This window comes from Synchiropus splendidus, chromosome 3 (assembly GCF_027744825.2).
Source record: "Synchiropus splendidus isolate RoL2022-P1 chromosome 3, RoL_Sspl_1.0, whole genome shotgun sequence".
NCBI lineage: Eukaryota > Metazoa > Chordata > Actinopteri > Syngnathiformes > Callionymidae > Synchiropus > Synchiropus splendidus.
Genome location: NC_071336.1, coordinates 22,710,942 through 22,728,667, shown reverse-complemented (window position 1 = coordinate 22,728,667; position 17,726 = coordinate 22,710,942). Strand labels below are relative to the sequence as shown.

At 43.8% G+C, this 17,726-nt stretch overlaps 3 protein-coding genes across 4 annotated transcripts; 1 reads left to right on the top strand and 2 right to left on the bottom strand.

Annotated features, from left to right (window-relative positions):
• Nucleotides 1-14: 14 nt before the first annotated feature.
• LOC128756409 (arylamine N-acetyltransferase, pineal gland isozyme NAT-3-like) lies at nt 15-954 on the bottom strand. The gene has a single exon (XM_053860904.1). It carries the CDS (start codon nt 899-901, stop codon nt 62-64), a length of 840 nt encoding a protein of 279 aa, XP_053716879.1. The 5' UTR covers nt 902-954; the 3' UTR covers nt 15-61.
• A 1,427-nt stretch (nt 955-2,381) lies between these two features.
• Nucleotides 2,382-3,221, bottom strand: LOC128756348 (arylamine N-acetyltransferase, pineal gland isozyme NAT-3-like). Its single transcript, XM_053860788.1, has one exon. The coding sequence runs from the start codon at nt 3,219-3,221 to the stop codon at nt 2,382-2,384; it is 840 nt and encodes a 279-aa protein (XP_053716763.1).
• A 241-nt stretch (nt 3,222-3,462) lies between these two features.
• Nucleotides 3,463-17,308, top strand: zdhhc20b (zinc finger DHHC-type palmitoyltransferase 20b). Of its 2 annotated transcripts, XM_053860186.1 has the most exons (15): nt 3,463-3,653; nt 7,663-7,794; nt 9,957-9,983; nt 10,067-10,161; nt 10,238-10,358; nt 10,446-10,515; nt 10,585-10,617; nt 10,970-11,090; nt 11,539-11,574; nt 11,745-11,874; nt 11,998-12,124; nt 13,522-13,611; nt 13,716-13,801; nt 13,877-13,924; nt 15,182-17,308. In XM_053860186.1, exons 2-14 carry the CDS (start codon nt 7,677-7,679, stop codon nt 13,918-13,920), a joined length of 1,098 nt encoding a protein of 365 aa, XP_053716161.1. In that variant the 5' UTR covers nt 3,463-3,653; nt 7,663-7,676; the 3' UTR covers nt 13,921-13,924; nt 15,182-17,308. The 2 variants fall into 2 exon arrangements, with proteins under 2 accessions (XP_053716161.1, XP_053716162.1); XM_053860187.1 differs by lacking the exon at nt 11,539-11,574 and having other exon boundaries at nt 15,182-17,307.
• Nucleotides 17,309-17,726: the final 418 nt, after the last annotated feature.

The window sequence follows — 17,726 nt, the reverse complement described above, 5'->3', positions numbered from 1 at the left end:
AGAAGGCAGTGGCCATTAATTCTTTAATCAGGCACAGACATGTCGTCGTACAGCTGAATAATCAATACACGACATCGAGTGGAGTCACTGGCTCGTCCTTGGGAATGAGTGGGGAGTCCAGCACAATTCCAAACTCCTCAGCCAAAATATCTGTGATTTCATCTGCCTTCAGTTCTCTGGTGGTTTCAGTCACTCCTTCCGTCCCTGTCGGATACGTGGTGTTGGTCAGCTTGAAGCCGATGTAGGTCGACCTCCCATGGGGTTTCGCCATCGTGCAAAGGGACTTGCAGAAGAAGAGCGAGTACTCTGAAGTCTGATGATGCAGGCACATCTGTTCAAAGTCCCCTGCAGCCCTGGGTTCAAAAGTAAACTTGTAAAGGGAGGTCCACTCCTGAGTCTTGGCTGTACTCCCCTCTCCTTGCCACTCCAGAAAATGCATTCCGGAATCTTCCCTGACCCGGTAAACTCTGTGGCCCTGTTCCTGTGGATCACTGGTGTCCAGGGACAGCGGGAAGAAGATACCGGGAGCACCAAAACCGACGTCGCACAGCCAGCGGCGACCATCCAGAGTCACCATCAGAATCATGTGGTCAAACGGAGGCCCGTAGAGCCCGTCAGGATACCGGACCTGGCCAGATAACCTCGTGACCTGGAAGCCCATTTGGACCAGGAGCCAGTAGAAGAGGCCGTTGTTTTCACAGCAGAATCCGCCCCGACGTCGATTCACGATCTTCTCAAAAAGAAGCGAAGGTTCGCGCTGCACTCTTCCGCCGCTGTGGATCGTCAGGTTTTCAAACGGAACCGACAACAGATGCCGTCTATGGACCGACCGAAGCACTTCGAAAGTGGATTCAACGGGTCCCACATACCCGATACGAGACAAGTATTTCCCCACATCCATTTGCACCGAGACAGTCGCGCGTTTGAAGGAGCGATCAAATTCCGCGAACTGAACTTCGACTGTGGAGGTGGAGACACGCCCATCAGTACAGCTGAGATCAAATCTGCGCCAGATGTCATGAGTGTCGAACTCAAGGCCAGCGGGACAAATCTGACCATAAATATCAAAGTATTCTGTTCTTTCTGACAGCTTGAGCGTCTCACTTCTGTGGTATAATTTTAATCTGCCACGGCATCTTCTTCGCATGATGTTGTGAATTTCTGCCATCACAGCTGTGAGTCAAATATTTCTTGCAGCTAAGACGGGTGCTGACAGACTTTTCAGACCTCGATCATATTCCAAATTCGGAGGAAAATGAACTATGAGGAGTCAAAGCAATTATATATACGCATTGCAATGAATATATTGTAGCGACCTGAGTGAACCATGTCGCAAAGGACCGTGGGTAGTGAACTTGTTGCGTAAATGTTAGTGTTTTAATTTAGGTTAAGCAAGCATGTTACGGCTTTATCCTCCACTATTGAAAGTCTTATTTGAGCCTATGAAAGGCAGGGTATCGAACTTAGTCTTGCAAATAGCCAAAATTCGGATTCACTTCAGATTAGGGAACACATATGACTGTTAATAAGATAATTACTTGCTTATGTACTGACAATGATCAGTAATTACATGGTTGTTCATAGTGAACTTTCAGTGACCGCTGCAGGATAAAATGTAGCCAGGATTAACTTGACACTTAACAGTACTTTATGATTAATAGCTGGGTAACATGTACGCACGTGATTGTGGCAGGCGTGGTGCCAGCTGTAGGGCGGTAGTGAACCGCGCCTGCATACGGAGCAGAGACACCCGTATATCAGGTGACATGTCCAGAGCTAAAGGAGCTAAAGAAGTGAAACGCATGAGTCAACTGACGTATTGTAACCATAACTACTATTCGACTGCAAACATAATTTTGTCCAGCATGGTGATAAGAGTCGTGTCATTGAAACTGCATAACCTCTTCCTGCAGATACCTGGTCGGTCAAAGACTCGTCAACTATGAGAGGAAGGCTGGACGAGGACCTTCAGTTCCGGCATCCAATCCTGTCCCAGAATAGAGTTGACAGAGTTGATGGATGATGTCAGAGTTCCCAGAAGGCCTTACCGAGCCTATTGACAGTCAGGAAGTGATGATGTGGTATTATCACGATGATGATTATTGTACATGTGTAAATATTTCAAAAGCAGATTATGTCTTGGAGGAAAAAGTCAACTGGGTAAATGCAACAACCATTGTACATCTTAAAAGTGTATGTATAACTTATTAAATCAAACTGACAATTTCTTGTATGTGAGGCCCAGCCACTTCCTGATGTTGTTGCGTCAAATACCAAGTTAAATGTTCACCAAACAACCACCACACGGAAGCAGAAGGCAGTGGCCATTAATTCTTTGATCAGGCACAGACATGTCGTCGTACAGTCGTACAGCTGAATAATCAATACACGACATCGATAGGGGTCACGGGCTCGTCCTTGGGAATGAGTGGGGAGTCCAGCACAATTCCAAACTCCTCAGCCAAAATATCTGTGATTTCATCTGCCTTCAGTTCTCTGGTGGTTTTGGTCACTCCTTCCGTCCCTGTCGGATACGTGGTGTTGGTCAGCTTGAAGCCGATGTAGGTCGACCTCCCATGGGGTTTCGCCAAAGTGCAAAAGGACTTGCAGAAGATGAAGGAGTCCACTGAAGTCTGATGATGCAGGGACATCTGTTCAAAGTCCTCCACAGCTCTGGGTTCAAAAGTAAACTTGTAAAGGGAGGTCCACTCCTGAGTCTCAGCTGTGCACCCCTCTCCTTGCCACTCCAGAAAATGCATTCCGGAATCTTCCCTGACCCGGTAAACTCTGTGGCCCTGTTCCTGTGGATCACTGGTGTCCAGGGACAGCGGGAAGAAGATACCGGGAGCACCAAAACCGACGTCGCACAGCCAGCGGCGACCATCCAGAGTCACCATCAGAATCATGTGGTCAAACGGAGGCCCGTAGAGCCCGTCAGGATACCCGACCTGGCCAGATAACCTCGTGACCTGGAAGCCCATTTGGACCAGGAGCCAGTAGAAGAGGCCGTTGTTTTCACAGCAGAATCCGCCCCGACGTCGATTCACGATCTTCTCAAAAATAAGCGAAGGTTCGAGCTGCACTCTTCCGCCGCTGTGGGTCGTCAGGTTTTCAAACGGAACCGACAACAGGTGCCGTCTATGGACCGACCGAAGCACTTCGAAAGTGGGTTCAACGGGTCCCACATACCCGATACGAGACAAGTATTTCCCCACATCCATTTGCACCTGCGCATCTGAAGTAGTGTCGTTCCGCGAAGTGACTGTGAAAGTGGAGGCACGCCCATCATTAGTTTGACAGTTTGACAGAGCGTCTTCTAATGCTGACGCGCGCGCACACGCAGTCTATGTTTTTATGTATCGTGGGTGTAATTTAATAGGGTTTTGAACCTTTCAGGTACCGGTAGTGAATGACATCACATACGGGTCTGTTGTTGTACTGACTGAGTAAAGACGTATTCAAACGGAGCCTGGTGTTCACGACTCATCAATGTTACATGGTGTCAGACGATAAAACAGAGGAAGAAAATGGCGCAATTTCAACCCCCACCGCATTTAAGTCTCGAAGGCAATCTTGCGGAGAATTGGAGAAGCTGGATACAGCGCGATGAGCTGTATTGCACCGCGAGCGGCATCGAGGAGAAATCCGAGAAGGTGCAGTGTGCAACTTTTCTTCATGTCGCGGGAGAGGAGGCAATTAAAGTGTGCAATACTTTGTCTTTGGGAATGACGAAAGGGACAAAATCGCCGTGCTCAAGAGGAACTTTCAGGACTATTGTGAGCCCAGAAAAAACTTACCCTATATACGGCACATGTTTTTCACAGGAGCTCAGAAGCAGGCTGGGTCCATTGATTCATATGTCACGGATTTAAAGAATAAAGAGGCAGACTCCTGAGAGAGGCAGATCTGACCCTTGAAAAGGCTATTGATATCTGCCGTGCGAGTGAGATCACCAATACTCAAGTCAAAGCTCTGACAGAGGAAGTGGAAATGAACAGAATCAGAACAGTCAGACTAAAAGACATCAAAGCTAAAACCAGCACCGGAAGACATGAACAAGATGAGTCCAGCTGCAACAGATGTGGCTTTAAACATGGAACCAAGAAATGTCCAGCAATTAGCCAAACGTGTAAAACATGCAACAAGAAAAATCATTTTGCCAAGATGTGTAAATCGCAGAGTAAGCAGCATCAATATGGGGAGAGGGTGCATGCAATAGAGCAAAGTGAGTGTGAAACTGACATGTTTATTGGCACAGTCAGTGTGGAGCATGAAACGCACATCGGCATAATGGAGTCAGCAGAGACTGAACAGGAGAAAGAAAGAAAACTGGACTGAGAAACTAAGAATAAACAAACAAATGGTGACTTTTAAACTGGACACAGGCGCAGACTGCAATGCCATGTCTGTTCAAACACTCAAGGCACTGGATGTTAAAGGCAGGCTTAGAGTGAGTAAAAGCAAACTAGTTGCATTTTTTGGACAAAAGATAATGCCACAGGGCAAGAGATTGCTAACATGTGAGCACAAAGGCCAGAAGCATCAAATTGAGTTTGAAATCATACAACAAGATGTCCCAGCTGTTTTAGGAGGAGACACTTGTTTAAAACTTGGCCTAGTACAAAGAGTGCATGGAGTTGGAAAGGAGCATGATATCCTCAAAGAATACGAGGAGCTCTTTAACGGACTAGGTTGCTTACCAGGCCAGCACCATATACAGATAGATCACACTGTCACACCAGTTGTGCATGCTCCCAGGAGGATACCTGTCGCACTCAGGTTGTTGCAGAGTTACAACGCATGGAGAAACTGGGTGTAATAGCAAGACAGACTGAGCCGACAGAATGGGTCAATAGTATGGTAACTGTCGTCACGCCCAAGAAAATGCGTATCTGCATGGACCCAAAGGACCTGAACCAAGCTATAAAACGAGAACACTACCCATTACTCACAGTGGAGGAAGTGGTGTCCCGCATGCCAAATGCCAAATACTTTTCTGTGCTTGATGCAAATCAAGGTTTTTGGCAGATCAAACTTGATGAGGAGAGCTCAAGGTCATGCACATTCAACACCCCTGTAGGACGATACAGATTCCTGCGTTTGCCGTTTGGCATATCATCAGCTCCAGAGGTGTTCCAGAGGGCTATCGCACAGATGATAGAAGGACTAGATGGAGTTGTGAACATCATTGATGACTTGCTTGTTTGGGGGGACTCCATAGAAGAGCATGACCACAGACTGAGAAAACTGTTAGACAGAGCGAAAGAAAACAATCTGAAGCTTAACAAAAACAAATGCTTCATCAGGACAAAAGAAATCAAGTATATTGGACACACTCTCAGCGACACTGGACTCAGGCCAGATGAGGAAAAAGTGAGGGGATGATTCAATATCTCAGCAAGTTTATACCCAACTTGTCAGACATTAGTGCCCCCTTGAGGAAGCTGCTTGAAGGTGGCACTGGGAAGAAACACAGAAGAGGAGTTTTGAACACCTTAAAAAATGGTCACAGATGCTCCCACGCTGAAATACTATGATGTCAACAAGCCCATCACACTATCAGTGGATGCCAGCTCAGAAGGTATTGGAGCAGTTATCCTTCAGGATGGACAACCAGCAGCCTATGGATCACGGGCACTCACTGAAGTTCAGCGCAGGTACGCGAAAATTGAGAAAGAGTTACTTGCCATTATATACGGATGTGAGAAATTCCATCAGTACCTGTATGGAAAAGAAATTCAGGTTGAGAGTGACCACAAGCCGCTGGAAAGCATCTTTAAGAAGTCGTTACACCAAACTCCGTTGAGACTTCAAAGGATGTTGCTGAGGCTGCAGAGATACAGCCTTAAAGTCACCTACCGGCCAGGCAAGGAACTTCACATTGCAGACGCTCTGAGTCGTGCATTTCTCAAGGAGCAGCGAGAAGACCTGCTGGGAAAAGATTTAGATGTGAACATGATAACGTCTCAGCTGCCCATGTCAGATGAAAAGCTGCAAAAGTTCAGAACAGCGACTGCAGAGGATCCTGAAATGCAGCTACTGAAGAACATCACACTGAGTGGATGGCCGGATCAAAAGAGTGCAGTGCCAAAAGACATACAGTCCTACTGGACATTACCACACCCAGTACCAAGTAGACCATGGGAGAAAGTAGGGACTGATCTCTTTCACTACAAAGGATCTGAGTTTTTGCTATGTGTGGACTATTACTCCAAGTTTCCTGAAATCGCAAAGCTGAAAGACACTACTAGTGCTAGTGTTGTAGTTGTACTGAAATCAGTTTTCGCAAGACATGGAGTTCCGGATGTTGTCATATCAGATAATGGTCCTCAGTATGCCAGTGCTGAGTTCAGAGAGTTTGCAGAAAGCTGGGAATTCAAGCACACCTCATCAAGCCCTGGTCATGCCCTGTCAAATGGTCAGGCGGAAAGGACCGTACAGACTATAAAGAATCTCCTGAAGAAATCAGAGTGTGGTGGTGACCCCTACATCTCACTGTTGGAGTATCGCAACACACCACTGGAGGGTGTTGGAATGTCACTGGCACAGCTGCTAATGGGACGGCGACTAAAAAGTAAATCGTCAACCACAACAGCATTGCTTACTACAGAGGGAACGGTCAAGGTACGCAGACAGCTGAGTGAAAGACAGGCAAAACAAAAGTTCTACTATGACAGGCAAACAAGGCCGCTGTCTGATCTGCAACCAGGGGAAAAGGTCAGGGTACAAAGCGGAGCAACATGGCAGCCGGCATCTGACGAAAACAGATGAGAAAACCTTTCCTATGACAATGGAAGACGTATACTTGAACCAGGACACAACAGATGACCACACCGTTGTGTCAGACAAAAAAGAAACACCTGATGAACGCTCTGAGACACACTCATACCGAGCCAGATCGGGTAGACAAGTTAAACTACCTGTTAGATATCGAGATTAGTTTTACTGTTTTGTTGATTATGTATATGGTTAAAAGTTTGAAGTTACATTGTCATATTGGACAAGATGGCATATACAGTTGTAAAAAAAAATAATAATAATAGAGTACATTTGTGTTTTGAAATGTTTATATGTGAAATGAGTGAGACTTTCATTTAAGGAGATGGGGAACACTTATTTACACTTTTCTACTGAAGGAAAAAAAAAAAAAGAAAAAAGAGGGGTGTGTGATGTAATAGGGTTTTGAACCTTTCAGGTACCGGTAGTGAATGACGTCACATACGGGTCTGTTGTTGTTGGAATACCTGACTGAGTAAAGACATATTCAAACGGAGCCTGGTGTTCCCGACTCATCAATGTTACAGTGGGGTCATTTCATTGACAGTGCTTTCCCTAACCCCAGCCTCTCACCTAACCCTCCGAAACAAATGGCTAACCTTAACCAGGACCTAAACCGAACTTAAATTCAATCACAATGACCCAGTTATTTTGAAGTTTTAATCCTTCATTTGAGGCTTAAACTTGTTGTTATGTGAAATTATTTATAGAAAGCAATATTTAGTTGTTACTTTTTCTTTAAAGAATGACTAACTGAATTTTATTGGGCTTCCGCGTTTACAAAAGGAAAAGAAAAAAAAAGTGAAGAGCAGAAGAGCGTTCCTCTTTTTCAATAAAAAAAAGAAAAAAAACTCTGACGTCACGCATGGACACTCCCTTTCGCAGAGTCGAGGGGGAAGATGGCGCCCACACACGTCCTGAGATGCTGTCAGCGGGGTTTAGCATGGATACCTGTGGTTTTCATCGCCATGGTCGTCTGCTGGTCTTATTACGCCTATGTGCTGAAGCTTTGTATATGTAAGTGACTGCTTTCATTTCTCGGCATCGCTTTTACTTCTGCTTCGCTCTTCATAAACACAGCAGCCGGAAGTCAATGGGCTGCTGCAGCCGACTCGACAATAGTGCTGGCAAGCCCGGTTTACTATAAATACACCTAGTTATGTCTGTTTTGTGCTCTGTGAGGACCGAAAATGGCCTGTAACTCAGCCTGAAAAGGCTGCTGCTTCTCTGTTTCACGTGTTGAGCTCGTTTCACGGCCAAAATCTGTCTCATCAAATCGCCGCTTTGCTTTAACTTAGTTAGACGGTGTTGCCATGCAAAATGTGTCACACTCATGAATAGCGATTTTCCTCACGTTCTTCTAACGTGTCATTTACACACACAGAGTGATGGCAATGAGTGGCGATTTTTCCGGTAATATATATTTTACTTTAGTGGAACGCTGTACAGCTAATAAGTAGAGACTGCATTGGTGCACTGAATAGTTCCCAGGTGTGGCAGTCAAACGTCTTCTGTTGCTGCTTTATAGGATGAGTCTAATATGTAAAAAATAAGAAAAAATCATCATCATACGACGGGATGCTTTTGAATATTTATGCCGGAAACAATGAGCCTCTAGAACATCTTCCACAGCTGACATGTGAGTTTGTGGATTAGTCATCCATTTCTTCCCGTATACAATAGTCAGGTCACGGCGACAGACTGTAGAAACCTCTGCAGGTTCCCTTAGAGAAAAACCAAGTGGCTCCCAAGTCAATAATCTCTCCGGGGTGTCTGGGGTCTGCCCTCAGGACCTTTTCCAGTCCAAGACAGGAAAACTGAGCCAACTCCTCTAGTTTCACTCGATGCCTGCCACCTCGTCATGACCTGTATGTCTCCAGGACCCAGAGACGTGCAGGTCGGATTAAAGCCGACCCTTCTCACCCTGGACATGGACTGTTTGTTCCTCTTCCCTCTGGCAGGAGGCTACGGTCCATCCAGACCAGAACCTCCCGTCGCAGTAACAGCTTCTTCCCCTCAGCTATCAGACTGTTAAATTTGTGATCAGCCTTTGTTGTTTGCGGGTTATTTTATTTTATTTATTAACAGCACTTTATTTCGATGCACTTTTGTAGTTGGTGGGACCCCCACTGATCATGGCAATAAATTCTATTCTGATTCTGATTCCACTTATCACTGTTCTCTATGGGATGGCCAAGCTTTTCACTCTAGCTATAATGTATAATTTAAATACAAATACTACAAAGCTCAAAAGCTTTTCATTTGTGCCACTTCTTATTAAATTTTGAATTTAAACTTTTGCACTTTTTCATGCCTGAAACATTTAATACAACTATGATAGAAGACGTGGTCATGCAAGCAAGTTCAAAGTCAGAGAACATTATCAGTCATATCATTTGCTAAAGATTTAGTCAGAGTCAATTACAACTACGGTTCTGAACGTTCCTTCTTGAACAGCTTAATCGCTGAGATGAACTGTATTTTCCCTCTTGTTTATCCAAACAGTGTTATCTTAGTGTCATCTTAATTTAGTTAAAGCTAACTTCAGACGCCCAGATGTTAATCTGTGTAAGTATCGAGAGTCCACTAAGTAGATTGGAGAGTAATCTGCACATCTGCCTCGGGGAGTTTTGCCTAATTGTGTTGTCCACACGGAAACACAGAGTGAACCTGAAACGTCAATTTTAAATTATGATGTTTGCTGATGTTAGCTGTGGCGAGAATTACCTTAAAGTTCATGTTCATGTTCATGTTCCTTTCCACGTTTTTTGGCAAGATGTCAATGTCCTACTTGTTCAAGAAACCAGTTTTGACATTATTCAGGCCTGTTTTTAATCCGCATTATACAACTGAAAATGTCACATGTTGCTCATTTGCCTGCTAAGTCTAGAACAGTTTATATTGGAGAGATTCTTATTGGTTTTGATATTACTGAGATTAAGTACTGAGATTAATTGTACTCATCTTGACCCCTGAGATGAAATGGACAACTAGTCAGGCCTCAGAAGTTATAGGAGTGTTCACATTCAGGGCACCTTGACTTTGTGAAAGCCTCAGATGATCACTTCTTTTTTTTGTTTGTGCGTGTAATACATTTTCAACTGCTACGCTGTTTTATGCCGAAGGACGATAAAGAAATATGAAAATCAATAAAAATGTGTCTGTCTTTCCTCCCACAGGTACGATCTCCAATATAGGAGAGAAGGGTAAGTTCACTTGAATATTCAAATTTTTGTGTTCAAAATTTGTGACATCTGTTTTTCATGTTGTGGTCTTCTGTTTCCCCTAGTTGCCTACCTGATCTTCTTCCACCTCTTTTTTGTGATGTTTGTGTGGTCTTACTGGAAGACCATCTTCACAAAGCCAACGAACCCTTCCAAAGAGGTACCACATTAAGAGCACGTTGAAGATGAATGCACACTATCCGTGCATGTATTTTCATCGTCCCATATCTTCACAGTTTTGCCTGCCAAAGGCAGAGAAGGAGTGCTACGAGAAGGAGGAGAGACCGGAGTCCCAGCAGGAGATTCTGTGGCGAGCCGCTTCCAGCTTGCCGCTTTACACTCGCACCGGAGCTGGTGGTATGTCACTTGGTGTCTATATAACTATCCCTGCTGCACCTTTAGGGTTATTGACTCACTGTTGCTACTGTGTTGTCAATGTAACAGCAATCCGATACTGTGACAGATGTCAAGTCATAAAGCCAGATCGGTGTCATCACTGCTCTGCATGTGACATGTAAGAATCGATTCTCTCTTTGCTTCGGAAACATACTGCTATCAATAACGTCTAATCTACTTCTTGCAGGTGTGTACTGAAGATGGACCACCATTGTCCCTGGTATGAAAATGTCTCATATTACTGCTTTCAGTGGATTATTTAGTGGTGTTTGTCAGGATGCACTGTGATAGGAATTAAACTTGACTGAGTTTGCTTTGGAACCACCGTTCCATTAGTCACCGATCTGTTGTGGCAGATTTGTTGTACTTGCATTGACAAGCCCATTGTATCCAGATCCCTGGTTCGAAATGCTCACTTCTCGTTGGTGACTCTTGGTCCATATGAGATGTAAAATTGTGTCTCAAGACTTTGTCTTTGCTGAAGCAGGAAGTGTTGTCATGTGCCGTGAAATCTGCACCATTGAAAATCCCGTGGTGCAAATCTGATTTTCACTTTTCCCCCATGTCTCCAGGGTGAACAACTGTGTGGGATTCTCCAATTACAAGTTTTTCATCCTCTTCCTGGCCTATTCCCTGCTCTATTGTTTGTTCATCGCAGCCACTGTGCTGCAGTATTTCATAGAATTCTGGACAGTGAGTAAATGCTGTGCGGACGTCTTGGCCAATATTTCTCTGTGCCCTGTGTTGTTGAGCGATGATGGTACAGATGTGTGGGCTTGTCAAAGTCCGACCACCGTCCGAAAGAGGTGGCTGTGCATGGCACTAACTGCTCGTCTCCATTTTGTCACTGTGACCCTTCTCTGTTGTCCCCCAGCTCTCACACTTGAGCCATTGTTCTCCGATTGCCGTCTAATCCATCTGGAATATCACACCACTAATTCACCACCACAACCCCTTTTAACTCTTTCCTTTGATTGACACGTTTCCTCATCCTCAACCGCACTATTCATCCGTTTCACTGCCTGCCACGATGACTTGACCTGGGCTTGTATTTACCCTATCGATTCCTGAGTGTGCTTTCCTCTCCTGCCCGTTTTTCCGCTGCTGTGGCTAACAGGTCTTGTTTCTTTTTATACTAAAGCTTTGCCGGAGGAAATCAGTAGAGAACTGCCCAAAGGTAACATCATCGTCTCCTAGAGCCTTTGGTGTCGCAGTGTCTCGTCATCATCGCCTTGTGTCTGTTGTTATGATGCCGTTTACTCAGCGCTGTGAGCGCATTCTATCTGTGGAGTGAATTTGATATTGATTTCTGCCTCTTGTCTCCCATCTCTTTCTGTCTCCCACCAGAATGAACGAGACCCTCAAGCCAAGTTCCATGTCTTGTTTCTCTTTTTCGTGGCGGCCATGTTCTGCATCAGTATTCTGTCCCTGTTCAGCTACCACCTGTGGCTGGTGGGCAAGAACAGATCTACTATCGGTAAACAGCCGCTTTGAACTTGTTTTGTACCCTTGCGTATCTGTCCATAATAAAATATTCATATTTCTCTGCAGATGTTTGTTTTATTGATGACCTCGCTGTCTATTTTTCTTGCATCTCCAGAGGCGTTCAGAGCCCCAGTGTTTCGGACGGGCTCCGATAAGAACGGCTTTTCTCTGGGTTTCCGGAAGAATATCGCTCAGGTCTTTGGAGACCAGATGAGGTTCTGGCTGTTTCCAGTCTTCACCAGGTAAATAATACATGCTTTTTCTCCACCGTGATATATATTTTGAATTTCACATTTCAGTTGTATGTTGAATTTTGATGCAATCTTTCTGCAATATTTATAAAACCTTATTTTTGTGAAGTACATTTCAAGCTGTGTAGGATTGTTGTGACATCTGCCATGATGTTTGGTTTAGACACAGATACTGACAGAATGACAAGAAGCTTTAGATGTTCAGGTTTTCACATCTCAAGAGGGGAAATTTGGAGAAAAAGTGGCCAGATGTTTTAGGCTTGTGGAGAGGATAGTTAGGGAATGTGATAAAAGAAAAATCAGAGGATAGGAGATATGCAGTAAAAGAAGCAGAGGACATGAAGATGGCAGGTGTGATGAGGGAAGAGTATTAAGATTATGGTGGCGGAGGCTGGCTTGTCCTGGCTACCCCTGATGGCAAAGTGCTCACTAAAGATGGTGTCAGCAGTAATTATTATCAATTATTGTAAAGAGGAGAGAAGGGCTCTTAGTGAATTTATCTGTCACTGTCTGTCTCTCTTTTGGCTTAAAACTGATTTTATGAGTTGGCATTGTTTTAGAAGACAGAGATTTGAGTGCAGGGAGTGCCGTCTTGCAGGCTCAGAAAATAAGGTTTTCACGAAGCCTCATACACATAACATGGGGCACCGGAGAAAAGTGCCCCTCTGGAAGCACATACTTGGAAGCTGATCGCATATGTGTCTGGTGCCATGTGACCATTGTCACGTCTGTGAATGGCGGAACTGCCGCACTGAACGGGCACTTTCTCCAGCGCCCTATATGCAGTATGTCATGACCAGGAAGCTGTTTCCAACCAAAATACAATGACTTGGGTGACAGGTTGTCCAGCACTCTGGACATCTCTTTCTCCAAGCAAAGTAACTAATGCTTAGTAATAAAAAATTCTAAATGAGTATTCTTTTAAAGCAGGTGAGCGCACTAAGACAGCAGATGAATTTGATTCAATTTTTCTTTTTTTTTTTTTTTGACTCCAAAAACTTAGAAATATATTGTTACTTGAACTGTGCCCAATATGCTCAAATATTTGTTGACAACCTCTCCTTTATAAAAAGGCTATTTAAAATTCTTGGTGCATAATGCAATTATCAAAGGTTCACTAGAGCTAGAGCAAATGTGCAAGCATTATTTTGATCCTCTGCACGATGGCACACAGCATGGTTGGATGGATCCAGCAGTTTCTGCATTACAATGCAGGGTTGTGCATTATAGTTGTCTAGTCATCTGTGGAGTATATTGATGGCCCTATTACTGTGTTGTTTTTATCGATCTCGATATACATTATCAGTAGTGGCACAGTTTACTCAAATAGTAAATAGCATCAGCAGAACTGCCCATCCAGGATTTCATTTCTTATTTGCTCAATGCAGTCAAGGTGACGGTCTGACGTTTCCCACGCGTCTGGTCAATGCTGATGTGGAGCAGGCGACAGTGACTCTGCACCCTGCACCCAATAAGAGGTAAACCCGCCATGTAGCCCAAGATAAATGCTTCCTGCTCTTGAGGTTAATTCTGATTAAAATTCGTTTTTAACTCTTTCTCTTTTGGGGCTCATTTCCAACAGTGCTGAAGTTACTGTGAGTCCTCTTAGTGATTCACAGAATCGTCTTCTGAACAATGACCAGCATGCCAACAACACCCTCAAGACAGGTGAGCGCTCACTGATGCATCTCACTTATCCTCATTACTGCTTTGGCTAAATCATTTTCTTCTGTTTCTTCAAAGCCGAGAGTGAAAACGTCACCATCTCCATGGAGAGTGAGTCCTAATAAGGTATACTCACACATTACACTCACTAACATAAATTCTGGGCTGTAAGCTGCTACTTTTTTCTCACAGTCTGAACCCTGCGGCTTACACGACTGCCAAAATCTTGAGCCTCGTCACATCCAACTGTTGAAATCACAGGCATTTTATTGACCTTAAAGCCCTCGAAATGCACCATTTTCACCCATGTGTCCGCATCTCTGCCAACGGAGCCAAACTCCCAGAACAATGGAGATGAGAAGCAGCAGCTGAGACAGGCTGTGGTGACAGGGACTTTGGACACACGGGTGAAAACAGCTCATTTTGAACACTTTAATGTAAGAAAAAAAACAATCCGTCCAGTTCAGGTTTTTTCAAGATGTTCACGTTCTAGTCTCGATGCTGGACCCCGTTTTTTAGTTTAGAAGTGATCCTCATGCATGTTTAAGCCAGGTGCACCACTGACATTTCTACAGCGCAGACAGCACCACTGCACCCGCAGGTTATAGACTGGTTCTGCTTATGTGTGAACAAGATCTATTTTCCTTCTTGGTGGATGTGACTCATATTTCAGTGCGCTCTTTAGTTTAACTCTATAGTTTAGTTTAACTGCAAAAATTGACCCAAAATGTAGCACAAAATACAAATGTTGTTTAACTATGGTGTAGTTACTGGAATACAAAGACGTTATACAAACAACACTGCATAGTGTTGTGCTTCACCGATTGCTAAACACCAGTTTTAAACCCCCTGAAGTTAGCATGCTGTGGAACTCTTGATCTGCCATTAAGGGTTTTATGTGTCTTCTGAGTGGTGGGAGTGGTCTTTCATTTCAAAACATTCATATGAAATTTTACGATACAGTCTATCGACTCCACTGACTTTGACATGAATGGATTAGACCCAATTGGAAGTGGTGTGATTTAATGTCTTTTTTTTGTTGTTTAAAAAGTGGAAAGGTGAAGTGTAACAGACCAAACTACTGGCCTCTCTTTTCAGTGTGTGGTGCAGCGCATCAGGAAGTGACTTTGCAAAACATGATAGTCGAGCTGATAACAGGCCGTGTACAGCTGTAGTGCTTATTAAGCTTGTTTCCAGTCGGACGACCGAACTCACAAACACAGAAAGTTTGGTTGCCACTAGCAGTGTTAAAAGGCAACAGGTTGAAGATGAGTATTGCACTGTGACTCCACGTGGTTTGAATGTTTGATGAGAATCAAAAAGCACCGCCGTTGACATGTTAAATTGATTTCTTCTTCATCTTCATCTTCCGTTTGCCCTCAGGAGACTCTCCGCAGTCATCTAATATGCCTTAAACCTCGCAACAGTTTGTTTCGTCACCATGGAAACCATTTCCCAGCAAAGACTCATCCCAACTGATCCATTCACTGTAACTATGGCAATGCTTTTCTTTCACCCATCTCAGCACCGTCTTGCGTTTTCCTGCCGGCGGTGTTGTGCTGCTGCATCCACAGGACCTACCGCACAAGTCACCTCTGCTGTTCCAGCAGCAATGTTTACTTGAGTTCTTAAACCAAATGGAACATCTATAAATGGTGAGGAAAAAAAAGAACGACTGGAGCCAGAAGCTGCTTTTTTTGTTTTTTAATAAGCATTTTTTAATGCCAAAATCTACCTGGAACCTGAATTTGTGCATCGCAATGGACAGTTGTAGCAGGAAACGTTGGGGAGCTTTTTTTAATTTTCTTATATCTTTTACTCTTTCATCCTTTGAAGCTGGATCATGTAATCTTTCCTAAACAAGCCGTCTGCAATGTCATTATGGATCAGAACCTGAGCTGTGTGTTTTAGTGGCCTGAACCAGAGCTATACTCTGAAGACCGGCTTGGTTTTGGATGTCAGAGCACAAGAGTGGTCCAGTTGCACTTCAGAGATTATCAATGCTGCTTCTATTTACATGCACCCTTGGTTGGATGGATGCTCAAGTATCGTGTGAATCATGGCGCGTTGTTTGTGTGTGTGTCAGTAAGTGAGCGCTTGACTTTATAAAGATTGGACTTTGTTTTTTCCCATGTCAGTGTTTCTTTTTCTGCTTGGGGAGTTTGACCTGGGAGATATATTTCACACAGTGCAATATGCTGCGTTCACTACCGTTTCTTCGTCTGCGTTATGATGCTGATCTTTCTTTATCAGTCACAAATGTCAACTGCTCCTTCTCAACCGAGACACAAACATCTGTTGCCAAATAAGGGCTGACCCATCAGGAGGTCTGACCAACAACCCTAATGAGTTTACAGTGTATTAGCTTTACCTTAACCTCAACGGGACATGCCATCCGAACCAAATGTCTTTTTTTTTAAAGTTCTGCAACCGTTCCTCACCATTTCTGTTTGCAATTACCAGCAGTTGCCGCACGAGGGCGATAAAGCCTCTGCAAGACACTACCGGTGAGGCACGGACGCGAGTTCACTTCGACGGCGTTAGATGAAGCAGAATGACAAAAATAGCTTTTAATATACTGTCAGTTAACTCTTTATTTGTAGTCTGTTTAAGTCTCTCCCCTCAGATGAGTATAGAAGAGATGAATGGCGGTGTCGTGGAGCAAAAACATCCGGTAACAGAACGTTTCAAACAAAGTGGAATTCTCCTCCAGTGTTGTTACATTGAATCCGAATTTGTGCTGAAGAACAGAGAGAGGATTTTGGTCAAATATGTTGTCATTTTCTTGGGCTTCTGATATTTCTTTGACCGCACCGCTGTCACTGTCACTGGTGTACACGTTTACAGTCAAATCATGAAGAGTACCAGTGTCGTTGTGCAACGTAATTCTTAATATTTGATAGTTTTGCTTGAACGTTAAAAAAAAAAATAAAAGACAGAACCGTGAGGGTATTTTGCCAACAATTTGTTTTTATTTGTGAGAATTAAATATGTGTTATTTTATATTTCCTCTCTGGGTTTTTGCCTCTGAGACTAAATTCAGTGTGTGTTTTGTAATGCTTTTGTATTATCGTTGTCTCGGCTACAGCTAATTTTTTTATAATTCTGTGTACATAATATCAATCAAACGCATGGCACCTAACTATTGTCAGATGTTTTCAAATGAGATGCAGACAAAGGTTGATGATTTTCTCATTTCTTTTTAAGTCTGCTCCACTTTGGTATATTTGTTAAATGAAGCCATAAAACTCCAGTTCAAGTGGAGAAAGTATCTGATGATTTATTTTTTATTATTTTCACAGATATCATGACTCACTTATCAAGAAATGAGCTTGTTTTTCTTACAATGTCCTGTTTTTCCGATGTCTTATATCAATATTGTAAGAAAGACAACATATATTTTTCTTGTTTGGTTCATTTTCTGTTTTTTTTTGTGACTGAAATACATGCCTCTTAAATGATTAATGTATAAGTAACAATAAATGTCTTTTTATAACCTCTGTGGTCCATGTGGAGGTTGTTCCTGGGCGGTGAACAGCTTGAGTTTAATTGCACAGAAAGATGTGACTGGCTGCCAGAAAACCCAGTCTTTTTTGGGACTAAGTGAAGATGTTTTGCCAAAGATTAAATGAGAAACTTTGATCCAAGCACTCTCACTTTTTGGTTCCCTCTGGGGTGTTTCTTGCCACACGCAGTCACAGCATGTGTGTAGCTCAGGCTTCTCCCCAGCCGTGACATGAAAGACTTGGCTGCTGATGGTTGAGGGCAGCTTGTACGCTGATTACAGTCATGGTGCCAGTGAGTTCTCCCGCCTTTGCCCCTGGAGCTTTTGGACAAAAGCACACAGTGTGCTCCACGCGTTTGAGCTGCTGGCATGTCAGACAGGCCTGGGCAGATGAGAGTGAGAGATCAGGGCAAGAACTTCTCC

What these genes read in the sequence shown, in the direction of transcription:
- LOC128756409 (XM_053860904.1), bottom strand. Translation starts at nt 901, where the DNA reads ATGGATGTGGGGAAATACTTGTCTCGTATCGGGTATGTGGGACCCGTT.
- LOC128756348 (XM_053860788.1), bottom strand. Translation starts at nt 3,221, where the DNA reads ATGGATGTGGGGAAATACTTGTCTCGTATCGGGTATGTGGGACCCGTT.
- zdhhc20b (XM_053860186.1), top strand. Translation starts at nt 7,677, where the DNA reads ATGGCGCCCACACACGTCCTGAGATGCTGTCAGCGGGGTTTAGCATGG. An exon ending in ATGGACCACCATTGTCCCTG is followed by an intron (nt 10,618 to 10,969) that starts GTATGAAAATGT and finishes CCATGTCTCCAG; the next exon opens with GGTGAACAACTGTGTGGGAT. An exon ending in CAGTAGAGAACTGCCCAAAG is followed by an intron (nt 11,575 to 11,744) that starts GTAACATCATCG and finishes GTCTCCCACCAG; the next exon opens with AATGAACGAGACCCTCAAGC.